The sequence below is a fragment of the Ceratotherium simum genome, chromosome 36 (assembly GCF_057802395.1).
Source record: "Ceratotherium simum simum isolate JZ-2026a chromosome 36, ASM5780239v1, whole genome shotgun sequence".
Taxonomy (NCBI): domain Eukaryota; kingdom Metazoa; phylum Chordata; class Mammalia; order Perissodactyla; family Rhinocerotidae; genus Ceratotherium; species Ceratotherium simum.
In genome coordinates this window covers 2,143,987-2,162,625 of record NC_141935.1, presented here as the reverse complement: position 1 = coordinate 2,162,625, position 18,639 = coordinate 2,143,987, and the positions used below count along the sequence as shown (strand labels likewise).

General features: G+C 55.5%; 1 protein-coding gene across 1 annotated transcript in view; it reads right to left on the bottom strand.

Annotated features, from left to right (window-relative positions):
* The window catches only part of CACNA1S (calcium voltage-gated channel subunit alpha1 S), a 63,720-nt gene that overhangs the window by 22,680 nt on the left and 22,401 nt on the right, over positions 1-18,639 (bottom strand). Inside the window, exons 9-22 of the mRNA XM_004438969.3 lie at positions 18,274-18,355; positions 16,169-16,329; positions 12,833-13,058; positions 11,918-12,125; positions 10,800-10,920; positions 9,868-9,982; positions 8,717-8,810; positions 7,964-8,033; positions 5,537-5,669; positions 4,761-4,890; positions 3,784-3,843; positions 2,075-2,181; positions 1,470-1,557; positions 1,093-1,200 (exon numbers count right to left, since the gene is read on the bottom strand). Coding sequence (XP_004439026.1) covers positions 1,093-1,200; positions 1,470-1,557; positions 2,075-2,181; positions 3,784-3,843; positions 4,761-4,890; positions 5,537-5,669; positions 7,964-8,033; positions 8,717-8,810; positions 9,868-9,982; positions 10,800-10,920; positions 11,918-12,125; positions 12,833-13,058; positions 16,169-16,329; positions 18,274-18,355 — 1,703 coding nt within the window. The remainder of the gene's footprint in view (positions 1-1,092; positions 1,201-1,469; positions 1,558-2,074; positions 2,182-3,783; positions 3,844-4,760; positions 4,891-5,536; positions 5,670-7,963; positions 8,034-8,716; positions 8,811-9,867; positions 9,983-10,799; positions 10,921-11,917; positions 12,126-12,832; positions 13,059-16,168; positions 16,330-18,273; positions 18,356-18,639) is intronic.

The following is an 18,639-nucleotide window of genomic DNA, read 5'->3' as shown; positions in this document are numbered from 1 at the left end:
GACGCGGACTGCCCTCAGGGGTCGCAGGGCTGCGGGCAGAGGAGGAGGCTGGGGGCGGAGGTGGGGGCAGCCCTCTGCTGGAGGAGGAGGAGGCGGCGCCTGCAGATCGCTGAGCACTATGCTTTGAGGCTGAGCTATCTGGAGTCTAGATACCGTTTTCTAAGTCGTGGCCCTCCCGCCCCCCAGGATGGTGACAAACAGGAGCCACCCCGTGAAGGCCCTCTGGGAGCTCCACGCTGACTGTTCTCCCTAGAACCTGCTCCCTGCCCGCAGGGAGGGATTTGTTCCATTTGCTTCATGACCCCTCAGCCCCGGCAGAGGCCCTGGCCATAAATGTTTGTCGAAAGAATGAATGAATGATTGTAAGATGATGTCATTACATGTCTAGGTCCCACTGAGATTACACAACCGTGATTTTAAAAGATCACGCTTTGGGGGCGGGAGCAGGTTGGGTCCTGAAAGGAAGTATCAGTGGTGGCGGGGTGTACTCAGGTATCAATTTCTGTGTCCTGCAGATGATCTGAAAGCCAGAGGCAGCCAGGAAGCAGCTCAGTGGGAGGTGCCCCGTTGGAGGGCCGGTTCCCAGAGAGGGAGCGAATGGCCATGTTCTCCCAGGAAAGTGAGAACAGAGTGAGGTGGGCTCCCAGGCGTGAGATGATGGGCTCCCACCCTCAGAAGCTCCTGGCGGATATGAACGATGCCAGACATACCGGCTGGGAGTGGGGGTGCAGAGGCCCAGCTGACGATGGGGCTGGGTGGGGAGCATGGTCTAGACAGGCCAGCAGGATGGAAGGGGTGACAAAGGATGAAAGCCGGGAGGATGATTGCAGGACCCGGTGGGCGGGGCCAGGAAGACAGCAGCTATAATGGCGATGGTGGCCAGCAGGGCCACGGGGGCCAGGGAGGGAACCCGGGGGGACCGCATCCAGACTCAAGAGAGCTTAGCCTCAAAACCCTGTGGGGTCCCCAACGTCTGATTTCACAGCTTGGGACTCCCTTTGCTTAGAAGGGGAGAGGACTGGCTCTTGCCCTGGCCTGAGGGCTGGCCGCAGCACTGGGGATGGAGGGGAGGCTGCAGGCAGCAGGGCTCACCTTGAAGAGCTGGACGCCGATGCAGGCGAACATGAACTGCAGCAGGGTGGTGACCAGGACGATGTTCCCAATGGTGCGGATGGCCACGAACACGCACTGCACCACGTGCTGGGGGGGGGGGGGCCGGTTGGCACCATCCCCTCTCGCTACCCCACTGAGGGGGCCCCGAGGGTGCAAGCCTTGCTGCCTCCCAGCTCGCCCGAGGGAGAGAGGCTCTGGGGGAAGCACCGCGGCCCAGCCTCATCCTCACCCCCGTCTGGCAAAGGGGACGGACGGGAGCCCCAGCGATGGAGGGGTCAGGTTTCTGGGGTCCGGCCCTTGCTGCCCTTCTTGGGGCCCTTGCCCCAAGGAGGGGGTCCTGCCCAGGGCCCTCTCACCTTCAGCCCTTTGGCTCGGTTGATGGCTCGGAGGGGTCGCAGCACCCTCAGCACCCTGAGGATCTTCACCACGGAGATGGTGCTGGACCTGGGGAGGGGCAGGGGGCTGAGCGCAGCTGCTCAGCTCCACACCCGCGGGCTTTCTGCCTGAGAACACGCCCATCTTCCCCCACCCTTCCTGAATCCGGTCGTCCTACCCCAGGGTAAAGCTGTCCCTGCCAACGGGACCAGTTCTCTCCCTGGTGCGCCATCAGCACAATAAGGGCTCCTTGACGGCAACTACAGGCTCTGTCTCTCCCATCACACAGCGGGGTGGGGAGCGATCCCAAGGCAAGGGCTGTGCTGCCCGCGGGGAAGTTGGCGGACTCCCTGCTTTCTGTCTGCCTCCCCTCCTCGTCCCCAGCACGTGGCTCTGCCCACTTAGCACTGTCACTTCATTCCAGTAGGTGATGACCCCAGGGACCCCCAACCCCCATCAGTGGCCCTGAGAGGCCCTCCCTGTCCGGCTTGGTGCCCACCAACCAACAGCAGGTGGGCCTCCTGCTTTGAGGCCCTGGCTTGGAGCAGAGGTGGGTCCCCGCCCAGCGGCCCCTGCTGCTGCTCACTCAAGTCCCATGGAGATGAGGGACACGGCCACCACCACCAGGTCCAGGATGTTGAAGTAGTTTCGGCAGAAGGAGCCCTTGTGCAGGAAGGCGCCATAGGTGGTCATCTGGGAAGAGAGGTGCATCCTGGGGGAGGGCTGGGGGACAAGCCTGTCCCACAGAGAAGGGCTTCTCGGGGCAAAATTGGCCTCAGTCTGCCCGGGAGAGCACGTGCTGAGGCCAAGAGCGGCCAGGGGGTCTCTATCCTTCACTCCCCTCCTGGCGGTGTCCTAGGGCACCCCACTCTCTGCCCCCAGTTCTGGAAGCATGGAGGCCCCTCCTGGGCAGTGATGTCAGACGTTGCTCTCTGACCTCCTCTTCTATCCGAGACCATAGGGAGCCCCAGGGCCTCTTCCCCATGGAGCCACATGGTGCGGAAGCCCCGGCCCTCCTCTCTCCCACAGGACCTGATAACACCCTCCTCGTCCTCCCTGGAAAGCTTCTTCAGAAGTCACCTCTGCCCTAAGGATTGCTGAGCCAGGGCTGAGCACCCCCTCAAGGAGTTGAAGAACTTCAGCAGGCCCCGCCCCTCTCTGCCCCCTGCTACCCCTTCTCTCTCCTCTCAGCTTCTTTCCTATGGTCTCTCACAGTCTCCCAGGCCCTTTGCACAAACACATTATACCCTTAAAGTCTGATAGGGTTGAATTCTTTCAAGGTGATTTCGTCTGGTATTCAAAGTGATTTCATCCCAACCCACCCTCCTAGCATCCGAACCCAGGCCTCCCCTGTATGTGTGCTGTATCCCAACCCAGGGGAGCCACTTTCTCCTCTTGGAGCATGTCCCAAACATCTCCTTACAATGCATCCGCCACTGTTCTGTCGTCCTGCATTGCCCCCGCTATCTCTCCCTAATGAAGTCCTGTCCAACTTCAAGGTCTAACTTGAATTGCCACCACCTCCAGGAAGTCCTCCTGGACTCAGGGAAGCTACCATCTTCTCCTGTGCAACTCCAGTAATAGTTGGGCTCTGAAATAAGAGACTATCTTGATTTTGTACTACAGCTTGCTCTGAGCCTGCTCCTCCTGCATGGCTCCCCTTCCCCCTCCTCGTTTGAGGAGGTGAAGGCTGGGGCTACTGGGTCTCAGTCACAGATAGGCCCTCCCTCTGTCCCCCAGACCCTCCACGGCGATGGTGTGAACCCAGTGTGTCCACCCCAAGAATAGGAGAGCAGCGATGTGCTGTGGACAGGGAGTGGGAGGCTAGCGACAGGGCAGAGCTGCCAGAAACCCAACCAGGACAACAGTCACTTCTCTGGGGGCCCTGGAGGGAGAGGCCTTTCAGCCATTGGTAACAAAGGTCTAGGAGCAAATCACAGCTCCCTGGGTTTACTCTTGGTCTAACTGTGCCTTTGATGTGGAAGAAAATGCCTAAGGCTTCACAGACGTGGACTGTGCTCTGCCGAGAGGCGTGCAGATGGCAGGTTGGTTGTACTTCACGTCTCCACCCATCCACCTGCTCACCCCCTCGCCCCAGCTACGAGCTGACACCCTGTCTGGTCTTCTGGGTCCTGCGAGCCTTTCCCTGCTGCTCTCTGCCTCTTCTTGCTTTTTCCTCATCCCTGCAACCCAGCCCCTGAGTGAGTGCAGCATGTGTAATTTAGAGGCACATCAGGTCTGGTTCCCCGGCCTGGAGATGCCCCTCGCACAGGCTGTCCCACGGCCTTCACTCACCTTGAGGACAATCTCCACAGTGAAGACAGAGGTGAACGCGATGTCAAAATATCCAAGGATCTAGTGACAGGGCAGGGGCGAGAGAGGTCAGTGAGAGGAACGGAGGAGCAACGACATCATCATCATCTTCATCACCATCCCTACCACCACCATCACTATCATCACAATCATCATTGCTATCACCATCACCATCACCACCACCATCATTATCACCACCACCACCACCACTATCACCATCGCCACCACCACCATCATCACCATCACCACCACCATCATCACCACCACCACCATCACCATCACCATCACCACCACCACCACCACCATCACCACCACCATCACCACCACCACCACCACCACCACCACCATCACCACCACCACCACCACCACCACCACCATCACCACCACCACCATCATCACCACCATCACCATCACCACCACCATCACCATCACCATCACCACCACCATCACCACTACCATCACCACCACCACCACCATCACCATCACCATCACCACCACCACCACCATCACCACCACCATCATCACCACCACCACCACCACCACCACCATCACCACCACCACCACCACCACCACCACCATCACCACCACCACCACCACCATCACCATCACCATCACCACCGCCATCATCATCACCATCACCACCACCATCATGATCACTATCACCATCACATCACCACCGTCACCATCACCAGCATCCTCACTGTCACCATCACCCCCACCACCACCACCATCATCATTAAAACCAGGCAATGAGAGCCTGTCTGTGCCACATGCTGTGACTACACTGTTCAGAGGAGTGGATTGGGCAGTCTCCAGGGATTTGAGCTCTAAGAAACTCTGATGCCTACAGCCACATAGAGGACATAGCTGAACTCAGCACCAGAGTGAGGTGTGCAGGTGGCTGAGGCCCGGAGTAGAGATGAGTGCCGAGCTGGCAGAGGGCACGGGTCTGCCATCACCTGATTCCTCACAGACTCAGCCCGAATGGGGTCTTCGGCAGCCAGTGCGGCACTGCTGAGCAGAATGAAGAGCAGGATGAAGTTGGTGAACCAGGTGGCATTGACGATGCGATGACACAGGACACGGATCCTGCGGGGAAGGAGGGGGTCAGGGAGCTGTGAGCTACTGGGTGCTCAGGCCTCACCAGCCTCTGTCGGGCAGAGGGACACTGGATCCCTTCCTCCCAGGGCAGTAGAGAAGGACAGCCTGCTTCTGGATGGTCCTCTGGCTGGACACGCAGGGGCCCTTCCTCTCATTCTGTTCTGGCAGCCTTAGTCCCATATCCCAACAAGGCCCCTCCCACCACCTGCCCTCTCCCCCAGTACTCCACCACCACCCTACTGTTTCCCCACCAAGAGAACGGGACAGGCTGATCTCCATCCATGAGGCAGAGAGATGAAACTCCAGGAAGACTGCAGTCTGTGTATATTTAAAAGCGTAAAATTGTGAAGCCAGTGAGAACTATAGCTGCCCCCGACTCTCACCCCCCTGTCCTGCCTAAAATTGCTTTCAGAAAGGAACCAGTATGTATAATCCCTCTTAGGTATAAGTAACTAACAAGGTTTAAAGCATTGCTTCTCCCAGAGGTACTAGCATTTTAACAGGGCACAAGATTTTAAGCTAAAGGAAGGAGTTTCTCATAGTGTAATTGTAGGCACAGGGAACCAGGAGAAGGAGGCAGCCCTCTCTGAGAGCCCCATCAATCACCCTGCACAGCAGCCAAGGGACCACCCACTTGTTGGTGGGGCTAAAGATGAAGAAGGAGCTGGCATCTGGAATGGGCACTGCCTTCTCTTTCAGCTGCAGCTCAGCCAGGGGGCGTGGTCGGGGGCTCACTGGGATCTCAGGCTCTTCTTCTTCATCATCCCCTGTGTGGAGGGGAGAGAGAGAAATTGGGGGCATCTTTCCATACTTTACTGCTCCCCTGGCTTCTGTGCTCTGAACCCAACCATGAACCCTGGCAGCCAACAAACAAAGGTAGGTACTAGGCCAGGGCAGGACATGAGGATGTCAGCAGAGTCCAGCCAGGCATCTCCCTTTACCCACAGTGGATAGATTTAAACTGTCAGGGATAAGTGTTGAGCTAGAACCTTCCAGAAGTGGGGCCAGGAGCAAGGCCAAGAAGCCTTGCTGTTGCATCTTCTGTCTCAGGGCTGGACTGTCTCCGTCTCCAATGCTCACAGGCTGGAGGGGAGACCCCGCTTCAGATGAGCTCTGGTCCAGGCTCTGCCCCTGACTTGCTATGTACGCCAGGCAGGCCTCTGTCCTTCCTGGGCTTCAGCTCCCCAATTTGTGAAATTGACGAGGGGCAGGGGGCTTGTTGAAATAAATGGACTCTGAGGTCCTCTCCCAGGCTAGGAGTCTGAAAATAATCATTTCAGGGAGGAACTGCCAGCATGAAAAAAATAATCAATATTCCTTGAGCTCCAGCCAGCCCCCAGTCCCGAGGCAGATCCTGGGGTGGGAGCGGGACTAGCAGCAAGAGAGGGACACTCCGGGGTCGTTTGCTGGGTCTCACGGCCTCATAGAGGGAGCTGACTACTTGAGGTCCTCAGATCCAGGGGGGAGGATCCAGTGATTAGACTGGGGGGCACTGTCAAAAGCTGGGGTGCCCTTTGTCTTGCAGCTCTTGCCCGTCCCTTGGTTCCCTCACCCCTCAGCCGCATCGTCCCTACCCCAGCTGGCCCTGGGCAGAGACCCTCAGGGAAGCCTAGAGACACTGGATTCTGCTCTCTCCATGATGGCAGCCTGCCCACGTTCTCAGCTCCACCAGAGACCCTGTTTCTTCTTCCTCACGGTGAGTGTCCTAACACGACACTTCTCATCTTGCCCCGCTGCCAAAGACCCCAGAGACACATCTGAGTCTTAACTGTAGAGACTGTTAATTCTTAAACTTAGCATATTTGCTTTCTTTTTACCCTGTAATTCTGATTTCCTTTGTCTGTGTCCATTTTGTTAATTTCATTGTACATATCTTGTGTTGTAAGCCATTTCACATTATTTTTGGAAAGAAGCCGGATAAATGTACTCAACCCCCTTGGTAAGAAATCTCTTCCAATTGCCCACCCCACATCCCCTCTACCCTCTACCCCCCACTTCTTCCAGCCCCTTCCCCTTCCCCTCATCGTGGACTTCCTGGGTCAGCCACCCTCGCACCCATGCACCAGCCACCCCATCTACTAGGTGGTGGTTGTTAAAGGAAACTGCTCAAGATGAATTATTCTAAAACCCAAATACCCATCTCTGCAGGTATTTGAAGAAATATTATTAGTCTTATCTATACCTGCTCCATTCTCCCCACACCTCAATTGTCAAAATCCTTTCATGTGTTCATTCATTCCTTCTATCTACTGAGTCCCTATTCTGTGCAAATACTGTGCCATTTGGAGCACAGAAAGTCCTGGGGTTGAGAGTCACTGGGGCAAACAGATGCTAATTGGCTGATTCCACAGATAGACAGGACATTGCGCTAGGGACCCAGTGCTCCGAAGGACTCCTGGTGAGCTAAGAGAGACCCAAGAGCTCCTGGGCACCAGGGCCCTTCAGGGGGCCATTGAACATGAGCCCAGCCAGTTCTGCTCCCTCCATGTGTTGTCTCCTGGGTACCAACGAACAGGAGTTCTCCAGCAGCCACTGGTCATTTGCATTTACGGGATATCTGTAGTTTATCCACGGCTGTGTCTTATCCATCCGCCCTCCCACCCTACCCTTGTCTCCTTCATCCGGATTTTCCCACAATGCAAGTCAGGGTTCTATTTATCCCTGTCTCAGTCCGGCCCCCAGCCCTGCTGGACACTGGATGGTGAGGACCCTGCCCATCTTCTGCACCATGTGGATGGAGGTGCCCTCAACTATGATCTGCTCTGTGTGGCTGGAATGGAAGTCTTGTGGACCCACGAGTCTCTGTGCTCCTTGTAAACAGTCCTCAGCACTGAAGCACACAGCTGGCACTCAACAAACGCTTGCTGAATTAAATGAAAATAAAATGTGTGGATGTTTCTATTGTGTGTGTTGTAGGGAGAAGCAGGCTAGCAGGTGGCTTACTTGCATGACGAGGTGCAGAGGGGATCTCCTCATGGAGGGGTCCAGGTAGGGGACACACAGAACATGGTCCTCGGGGAGGAATCACCCCAGCAGCCCCCCACAGTCCCAGGACTCTCACCTGGGAAGTCAGCCGAGGGGTAGGGATCCTTCACCTCATTGACGTTAGATTCGAACTCATCGATTTTCAGCTGTAGGAAGGAACACAGAGAAGATGAGGATGGAAAGAAAAGCTGTAGTTTCCACTTGCTGAACGCTTACTGGAGGCCAGTGTGGGTTTCAGCTCACTTACTCCTCCCTACGCCTGAGGGAAAGGTAATACGATCATTCCCATTTTACAGATGGGAAGCCAGGCTCAGAAAGGTCAGTCCAGTTGCCCAGGTTACCACGGGCAAAGCCAGGACCTCGGTCTGTACCCCTCCCTTCTTAGTTCTCCAGAAGAGCTGAGGCCCCCAGGCCAGGAGCCCCAGGCCCAATTCCCTGATCCTTAGAGCTCCACTCCCTCAGCCTCCAGGAAGGCTGAGCAGAGCCAGGCTGGAACAAGCCGGGCTAGAAATGGTGGGAAGCCAGTCGGGGCCTCTCAGTGGAATGGGGGTGTCGCGTGGGGAGGGGGACACCTTGACGGGGCGGGAAGCTGGGACTCTGAGCGAGTCTGGTTCCCAGATTCTCAGTACAAAGGATTCCCTGCAGGAGCTGCAGCCACCGACTCCCCCAGGAGAGTGGAGGAGACGCCTGCACGTGCTGATAGCCAGGCAGATGGCCACTCTCCTGGCTCCCAGTCCAGCCCACCAGCACCCTAAGGCACAGGGGAGAACCAGGGGACCAGAGTCCCCTCCCCATCCGGCCTCTGCAAATACCTCCGTGAAATGCTCACCTTGGCGGTGGTGGGGATGCCCTCACCCTTGGGTTTCTGCTCCAGCTTCTTGGCCATCACCGACCTCTCTTCCTCTGACTTGTCTGGGAGACCCCTGGGTTGAAAAACCAAGAAAACCCAAAGTGGAGGCTCAGCTAGAAAGTTCTCGGGGATCTGCTCAGCCTGACGACACCCTCAGGGGGATCCTGCACCAAGGGCTCAGGGGGCTCTGTGGGGGAGGGAGCAGTGTAGGCCACCGAGTGGGGAGGGCCGTAGGCCTGGGCAAGACCTTTCTCCGTGATGAGAGGGCATGAGGCCCAGCTCGGGGCCGTGGCTCCATGGTCAGCCACACTCACTGTCTCTCAACTGGTGAGTGGGTGGAAAGGGGCTCTGCTCCTGGGTCGTGAAGACTCCACATGTGGGAGCATGGTTTGGTCCAAGATGGGGCTCAACTCTTTGGAAATGTCTGGACTCCGTTGCCGTCCTCTCCCCCTTTCTCTTCCCATCCTGCTTCCACCAGGAATGGGTGTACTGTTCTTGTAGGCAGGAGCATTGTAGGAAGCAGGCATCTGTCCAGAACCACTCAGCGTGGTTCTCCAACCAGTAGCATTGGCGCCTCCTGGGAGCTGGTTAGAAATGCAGGACCTCCACACCACCCCAGACTTCCAGAATCAGAATCGGCATTTTAACAAGGTCCCCAGGGGATTCATTTATAGTCAGAGTTGGAAAAACACCATCTGAAGACCAGCCCTGCTTCTCCTCCCGGAAGAGGGGCCCAGGCTACAGAGAGCCAGACAACAAACTCATGGATGGTGAGAATTGTAAAGGCCACTTCACAGACAGGACGTCTGAGGCTCTGCAAAGGGAAAGGCCTCCCTCCAAGAAGCACAGTGACTCAGCGTCAGGGTTGGGAGAGCTCCTAGGCCCCTTACCAGGTACCCAGCCCCCGCCCACCCTGCCTGGCTCTGCCCTCATATGTCCTGAGGCCTGTCTGGAGGCCGACTTGCCTCTAGCCCTGCCCCTAGGGACGCCTCACAGGTCTTCAGCCCCCCTGGACGTGCCTCTGGGTGGCCTGGCCCCTGCTCCTCAGGCTCCAAGGAGCTGTCTGCCCAGAGTTGGGAGGCCAACACCTGGCTGACCTCCAGGCCCTCCCTGAGGGGTGCGGCACTCACTTGGACATCTTCCTGCGCTTTTTCTCCTCTGCCTTGGCCTTCTGGGCAGAAGTCAGGCTCTCCGCCTCGGCCAGGTTGTCCACAGCAATGGCCAGGAAGACGTTGAGCAGGATGTCTGGGGCGGCAGCTAAGGAGCCTTGGCTTGTGGGAAAGGGGTGCTGGAGTCCTGTCCTGCCTGCGTGTTGGCAAGACCTAACCTGCTTTCTTAGTGGGGTCGTTGGAGTCCGTCTTGCCAGGGTTACCCCACGGGAGGGCACGGGCCCAGGGACGTGGACAAGTGTCCTCAGAGGAGCCTGCCTGCAGAGGGCGCCCACAATGGGGCCTGAATCCACTGAGGCCTTGAATACCATCCTCGTCCTGCCCAGGACTGGTCGCAGCCCCTACTCCGGATGGTGTGGGGAGCCGGGGAGGCACTGCAGTGAGAATCATGCTCTGCACACAGGAGCTCGAGGAACAAGGGTCCCCTCCCTCCCCACTATAATATCAGATTCCACGGTGCAGGGGGGCACTATCGGCTTTCTCTGCCCCGTCTACCTCACCCTCCCATCTGCCTGTCTCACCTCTCAGTGCCCAAGCTCCAACTGCCTGGTGCCTTTGGACAGTCGGTCCCACCATCTTCACTGCTCCTCAAAGCCTTGTCCTTCCTCCTGCCTGCTCCAGGCTCACCGACATTTCTGGGATTACTCCTCCGACCTGTAACCGGTCACTCTGTGGTTCTCTAACCTCCTGGTGGAAGGAACTACCCTACGGCTATACCTGCTCTTGCTATTTGCTCTGTCCTATCTTCGCCCCCCCGCCCCCATGAGCCCGGGAGCTCCCCTCCAGCCATAGGGCCTGGGGCCTGGCAAGTGGGCACTCTGACCCCCGTTTTAAGCCCCTCACGCAACCCTGCTCCCTGAGTTCTGTTCTGTACCGTGCTCCCGAGAGGATACAGTTGCCACAGACAAAAAGGATGATGAAGTAAATGCACACGAACATGCCGGGGTAGGACGGCCCGCCGTAGGCCATGATGCCGTTGTACATCACAGAGTTCCAGTCCTCACCTGTCAGGACCTGGGGGGAGAGGCGGCAGTGGTGGGGGGACATGGAGGGACTTGAGAGTCTTCTGCAGGAACTGCACTGTCCAAAGTTCCCTCCGACTCTGCCAATCCCCCAGACCTTCCCCCCTCATCCACGGCCCAGGATGAGAGGCCCCCGCTCTCCTCCTTCCACCTCTTCCACTGATCGAAAATATTGTTGCTGGCTCTCCAGGGCCAAGCAGTTGGACTGTGGGGTCACCTCTTCCCCGCACTCTGCTCCTACTGCCCAGGCTCAACCGCACCGCACCCACCCGGCCTCCTGTCATTGCAGCCTCCAGAAACAGCGTGAAGTGTCAGGTACTGTGCCTGGCCGGCCAGTGGGGTGAATGAGGAGAGAGAGGGTGAAGCCGTCTATAGGACCAATCCACTGTCACACTGCCCTTCCCACTGGCACCAAGGCGGTGGCATTCCTCATGAGCACTGGCTCCCACGAGAGGAGCGTCCCTCTGCTCCACATGAGGCAGCTCCTCCCGGAGGCCTGAGGCTCCGACGGCCTGTGGGGGAGCCACAGCCGCGCTCCCTGGGTGGCCTTAGAGAGCACTGGCTGAGCCGTGCCTCCACAGTGAGCGGTGGTCTGTGTTTCTCGGGGGCTTCCGCCGCCTTGGGGGAGAGGCCACCTTGTCTGTCTCTGCGCTCAGCGATATGGGGAGCCCATGCGGTGAAAGCAGGCACCTGGACCGCCAGCCCGCCCAGCTCCATTCACTCACTAAGTGCTACCCTGCTGTGGGCCAGCACTCTGCCGGCACCAGGGGCGAAGCCAATAGGGCAAGCTGGGCACGGCTCCTAGCCACGGGGGTGTGGAGGAGACAGAGGAGCAGCCGTCACAAGGGAGAGAAGCACAGGGGCTGAGGCAGCCTGGAGAGGGACGCGGAACTCACACCAGCAGATCAGAGAGGGCTTCCTGGAGGGGGAGAGGCCGACCCTGACCTTGAAGGACGGGAAGCAGGACTCAGCACCTGTGCCCAGCCCACCTGGAAGACGCTGATGAGGGCCTGTGGGAAGTTGTCGAAGTTGCTGCGCCGCACCTCCGTGTCCTCGAAGTCGTACCTGCCCCCGAAGAGCTGCATGCCCAGCAGGGCGAAGATGACGACGAAGAGGAAGAGCAGCAGCAGCAGGGAGGCGATGGAGCGGATGGAGTTGAGCAGGGACGCCACCAGGTTGCTCAGCGACGTCCAGTACCTGAAGGAAGAGGCCACAGGGTGGGGAGGGGCGCCCCCTCGCGCCTGTGGCTGTGGGGTCTGGGCGGGCCTGGGGCAAAGGCTCAGGAGGGATGGAACACAGGGGACAGGGCTGCCCGGGCAGGAAGGCCCTGGACACATGGTGGCCGCCCGCTCGCTCCTTCCCTCAGGGTGGGATCTCAGATTGCCAATTCATACTCGTTCGTGGGGCTGCCGTGTAACTCTGGCCCCACCACCAGTACAGCCGCCCCGAGAGTAAGGACCGCTTCTCCCTCACGCACCAGTCCCCCCGTGCCCAGCGCGGTGCCAGCTGCGGCGGGGCCCAATCAAGTCCTTCCCCTCACTGCCCTCCGTCACCCCTCTGTTCTGTAGCCTCCTTCCTATTTCCTGCTCCCTTTCTCCACTGCTCTCCTTCCCTCTCACCCTCCCCTCCTTCTTCCCTCTCCCAGTCCTTTCTTTTTCTCCTTCCTCCCTCATTTCCACACTCCCCCATCCCTGCCCTGCCCTAAGGCAACGTAAGAGAAGAAAAGAAGAGAAGACTGAGGTCATTTCTCTGCAGAGAGGGAGGTTATTTCACGGAGGGAGGGACGGCCTGGACAAGGGGCCACAGGTGGACTTGCAGAGACCCCGACCATGGGAACTGAGACAGGGGTAGACCAGACCAGTGCTGTGCGCATGGGGCCCAGGGCCCAGCCACCCGGCACTCACTTAGTGATCTTGAAGATCCTGAGGAGGCGGATGCAGCGCAGCACGGAGATGCCCAGCGGGGTCATGGCGCCCGACTCCACCAGCAGGATCTCCAGGAGGCCACTGCACACCACGAAGCAGTCGAAGCGGTTGAAGATGGACATGAAGTACTGGCTCAGGCCCAGCCCGTACATCTTCATCAGCATCTCGACGGTGAAGAGGCACAGCAGCACCCGGTTGGCAACCTCTGCAGGATCGGCACTGCAACCTCAGCCGCACTCTCCTGCCCCGTTCCTGGTGCCCAGCCTTTGCCGCAACTCAGCCCTCAACCCAGGACACCCTCCCCACCTTTCCAGGGCGTCATCCTTTTTCTACTCTCAAAATCCAGTAAAACCTGGTGAATTTTTCTGCATTGAAGGAACGCTAATCTAGATTTCTACAAAGCTAAACCACGCTGTATTTAACAAGAAGAGAGTTCCACTACTAATGCCACTTAACTTCATTAAGCTCTGCCACTCTGTCATGACTGCACCCCTCCCCGCTCCTGCTAGCGAGGGGTCCCTCCACCCTCAAAAGCCGGTCTGTCCACCTGTGCTTTGGCCTCCCCCACCCCCACCTCAGGAAACCCACTGTCGATGACCCTCTTCTTCCTATGTATTTAATTCTTCCTTTCAAATGGATCCTCCCACTGTCACTGTAAAATGGCCGGTCTCTCCCACTTCCCCGTGCTCTCGCCCTGGCCTTCTCCTCCCTGTCACAGCCAAACTTCCAGGAAGAGTTATCTACTTTGACCTCTATACTTCTTCACTTCCTGCCCCCTCCACTCTTCACCTCACACTCAACTGGGCCCCCTCACCACTCCACCAACAGCTCCCTCAGGGTCATCAGTCACTTCCCTGTCACCAAATCCAGGGGGCATTTTAACCCTCATTTTCCTGACCTCCCAGAAGCAGTAGGTACTGTTGACCAACCTCTTGCTTTTTCAAACATTCTCTTTCCTTGGCTTCTGTGATTCCACTCCTTCTGGATTTCTCTATGTCTCCAGCTCCTCTTAAGCCTCCTCTGAAGATGCATTCCTTATCTAATCGTTGATGCTGGACTTGAGCTGTACCCTGGAGTATACACTGTGCCCCAGTGATCTGGTGATGCCATTTAAGACCACAGTTTCAACTGCCATCCCTGCCAAGGACTCCTAGATCTTTATTCTTCAACTCAGACCTGTCTGATGAGTTCCAGACCTATTTTTCCATCTGTCTCCTTGACATCTCCTTTGAGATGTCTCCAAGGCACCTCAAACTCAACATGGCCAAGACTAAGCTGATGGGTACTGCCCATCCTCACCCACCCTCCAAAAATACCTGGTCATTGACCGTCTTCCCTATCTCAGTAAGTGACGTTACCATCCATTTATCTGCATAGGCCAGGAACCTCAAATTCGTCTCTGACTCCTCTTGATGGGCAGTGTTGACATCTTGACCACATTTGGTCTTTGCCAATGCTTGGCACATTCAAGGGGCTCTCAAGAAGATTGGTTGCAATGAATGAATGGATGGACAGATACATTTTATCTGTAGCTTTGTTTCCTATCTCCTTCCCATAAAAAAAGACAGTCTTTTTTTCTATTTGTTTTCCTTCTTTTATCTCTTTCATCATTTAAAACATTGTCTGTTTGGTGCTGCTCTATTCTCTCAGGCTCCTGGTGGTGTGCCTGATAACTCTTCCTCAGGGTGGCCCTGTTCCTTTTTGGTTTGCAATTGTTTGATTGTGAGCTCATCTTGAGGAAACACCTTTCCCAGCAGAAATTCTGTCTGCCTTGGGTTGAGAAGCACCCTTACAGAGTGGCTTGGGTTTGCTTCTGCCGGGCACCCCCGGGGTTGCTCTGGTCTGTGACTAGTTTTTAGGTTACTGTCTTAGATTAGGATCCCTACACCATGAAGGATAGTACACATTGGGCCCCCTACCTATACCGGGCAGAGATTGGATTTCGATTTGTCACTGGAGAGATTTTTCCTCCCCTGTGAGCCTCTAGCAGGGATAAACTCCCCAGCCCCTTCCTTGGCCCAATGGGTGGTTAAGGTTTTTGCTTCCCTTACATGGGGGAGCTCTCTTGGGGCCCTGGCTCTAGGCAAGTGGTCAGCCCCAGTTTCAACCTCATGAAGACCCCGGCCCTGCCTCCTGTCCCTGATAGGCTTTGAGAACCCAGCTGCCACCCCATAGGGTTTAGGTCTGTGTCTAAAATGTTCCCAGAAGTCAGCTCATGAGCTTTCAGTTGCTTCTTTGTTTCTGCACCCAGAGATTTCCTTTTCCTTCTTTGCAGTATTGTCATCATGACTTAGGCAGCATCGCTATGTCTATGTGGTGGGGAGGACATTTAGTTGGTCCTCGATGTAGTTGGAATTGGCCCCCTTTCCTCTTTCTGGTCCTTGTCACTGTCCAGAGCGCCACACACAGGGGATCCTCCACCACGTGGGTGGGCTGATGGTTAACTTTCCACCAGACTGATCCTCCACGAACTCAGGCCTCATCATGCTGTATTCCTGCTTATATTTGTATTGTGTTACATTATATTATATTATATTATATTACATTATATTATATTATATTGTATTAATTTCATTAGCTTCCCATTGCCTCAATATAAAGTCCCAATGCTTTATTAGAGTGTATAAGGCCCTCGATGAGCAAAGACATCTGTTGCCACTCTCAGTCGCATCGGAAGTTCCGATAGCCCCCCGAATTCACCAGGCTGTTGCATCTCTTCACATCTTTGAACCTGCTGTTCCTTCTGCAGGAATCCCCCCTCCCTTTGTCTGCCTGGACCTTGTCTCTTTTTCTTTCAGACCCACGGAGCTCCAGCATCTCCTCTGGCCACCTTGCATTCACCTCTATCACCGCCCTCCCTGTGTTCACTTGACGTTGTTTATTAACGTCTGTCTCCTCCTCAGCTAAGGAAGCTCCTTGAAGGCAAGAGCAGCGTGTTAGTTCTCTCTGTGTCTTCAGTTCTTCTTCTGTGCCTTGCGTGCAGTGTGTACTCAATAAATGGTGAAGGAGTGCTGTTTTTGTAGTAGCATTTGAACTTGGATCCTGGGAGTTCTAAATTACCGGTAATCTTTACGTTCGGGATCTGGAATTGTAATAATTTGCCCAGACACCTGGGCAAGCACCTGGAGTTTTCCCAATGTGTTCTGTTATTGTCCCTGGTAACGCCTTGAGGAGAAAAGTACCACCAGCCCATAAATTCTAGAAAACAATGGCAATAACGAATTGACCTCTTCTGCAAAACCTGAGGTGCCAATGGCTGGCTTTGGGCATCAGCCACATCCGTACTCTCCCTGGCCTCACTCCGCACTGTCTCACCTTGCAAGTGGGTCAACCAGAGAGGCTGGTGGTGGTGCTCTGAGGCAATGGACAGGGTGTTGAGGGCCACGATCAGGATGACCAGCCAGTAGAAGACCCTGGACTTGACCACGTCGTGGCACTTCCAGCGAAAGATGCGGTTCCATTGCCGCCAGTGTCGGCTGAGGGAGGAGACAGGAGGATGGAGGCAAGGAGCAGCTTCACTCTAGGCCCCACCTTTCTGCGGTTCCTTTCGCACAGACTCGCCATCCCCAGTCTGATCACCCACTCGCCCCTCCAGCCACACAAGAGAGACAAAGGACATGGGCCGTAGAGCAGACTGGTTTAAAATCTTGCCTCTAACTAGCAAAGTTCTCCATCTTTCAGAGAAGAATAATGACGCCGCCAACCTCAGAGGGCATTAGAGAGAATGCCAGCAAAACGCTTAGCCTAGGGCCCCGCAGACAGTGGGGGCTCCGGACATGTTAATTTTAGTTAAAGCAACACGGAGATGCAGCATTTTGCCTCTTAAAAGAGCAGTTCTTTGACAATTCATCACCTCTGGTGATGAGGAGCGTGTGTGGAAAGGGCACTTTCCCGGTCAGTGCAACCTCTCTGGAGAGCAATTTGGCAGCGTTGGGCAAAGTTTGAAACCGATAGAGCCTTTGACCAGCAATTCCATTTCTGGGAATCTACCCAGCAGAAACATTCACACTGACGCACAGCTGGTCCCTGCAGCAGACTGGGAATTTTTTTTGTATCCACAAACTGGAAAGGTCCTTTAAATATACGATGGCATATCCATATTGTGGAATATTTATATCCAAAGATATGCCATAGAAGGTGTGTGTGCTATCAAGGCATGAAAAGAGGAACCTTAAATGAATATCACTAAGTGGAAGAAGCCAGTCTGAGAAGGCTACACGCTGTGTGATTCCAACTCTATGACATTCTGGAAAAGGCAAAACCACAGAGACAATAAAAAGATCAGTGGTGGCCATGGATTGGGCAGTAGGAGGAAGGATGAGTAGGCAGAGCACAGAGGATTTTTAGGGCAGTGAAAATACTCTGTATGATATTATAACGATGGCTACACGTCACTTACACGTATGTCCAAACCCATAGAATGTACAACACCAAGAGTGAACCCTAATGTAAACTATGGGCTCTGGGTGGTGATGACGTGTCTATGTAGGCTCATCAGTCGTAACAAATGCACCACTCTGGTGGGGGCTGTTGATATGGGGAAGGCTGTGCATGTGTGGGGATGGGGGTGTATATGGGAGTCTCTGTACCTTCTGCTCAGTTTTGCTGTGAAACTGCTCTAAAAAAACAGTCTTAAAAAAAAATGTGTGTGTGTGTGTATAAAGTTGCCCTCAATTGATAACTTTAAGTTAAACGTGTAAGTTACTAGACAACGTGTAGATCATACTCAGGTATTCATCAAATACATGGCAGCACCTCCTGGTGTTGGGTACTGTTCTAGGCTCTGAAGTGACATGAGTTAACATAACCCCGTCATGTAAAAAGCCAAGACAAAAACAAAAAACCTGGTGTGTGTGTGTGTGCGCGTGTACATGTGTATGTGTCAGAGAGATGAAAGCCCAGAAAAGGTCTGAGAGGGATGCAAATCTGTTACTATGGTTACCTCTTTGCAGGGCAGTGGGGACCTTCATCTTTTCTTTGATGTATTTCTCTATTGTTTGATCTTTCAAAATCGCAATCCTGTATGAATTTGTAAAAGGGAGCAGCCAACCAAGCAGACACACCACCCTCTTGAGACAAAAGTGAGTGAGCTTGCTGCGTCCCTTTTCTCCAGCCTCCTTCCTGCAAAGCTCTGCGTATTGCCTCCTGGTGGCACGCACCTTCCCTCTCCCGGGCAGAGGTTTCCAGGACTGACCACCCGACCAGCTCCACTCTGGTCTAGTCTGAACTGCTCCCCTCCTCCAGGCTCCCAGTTTCTTCCTTATGTGGCATGTCAATAGGTCACCTGCCGAGTGCCCTCTGACTGCACTAAGGATTGGAAAGTGACTCTAAAGCCACTGAGGGGGAAGGAAACTGGGTCCCATCTCCATGTCTCAGGTTGCTCGGGGCTGGGAGGGCCTGGGGAGACGGGAGATACTCACACGAACTGGATGATTTTGTTCAAGCCCTCCATTTCATACAGGCTTTCCGTGTCAGAGCCACCTTCATCCAAAGACAGCTTCCCTGGGGACGGGAGAGACACGGTGGGCCAGTCTTCTGGGCCCCGCTGGGCTGGGCACACCTGGAAAGGGCCCATCAACTGGAGACACCTGGGACAGCCTGGATCCCTCTGTGCCTTTCTGAGACCCAGATCCTCAGGAGCCCAAGAGCGCACATCCCCTGGGGAGGGGCGGTCACAAAGCGGCAGCTCCGTGCTTTGTGCCTCCGGAAGAACCCTGGGCACAGCTGGATACCACCGTTTTGAGGTATGAGGCTTTAGGTAAGTTCCTCCCCCTCCAAGGGCCTGA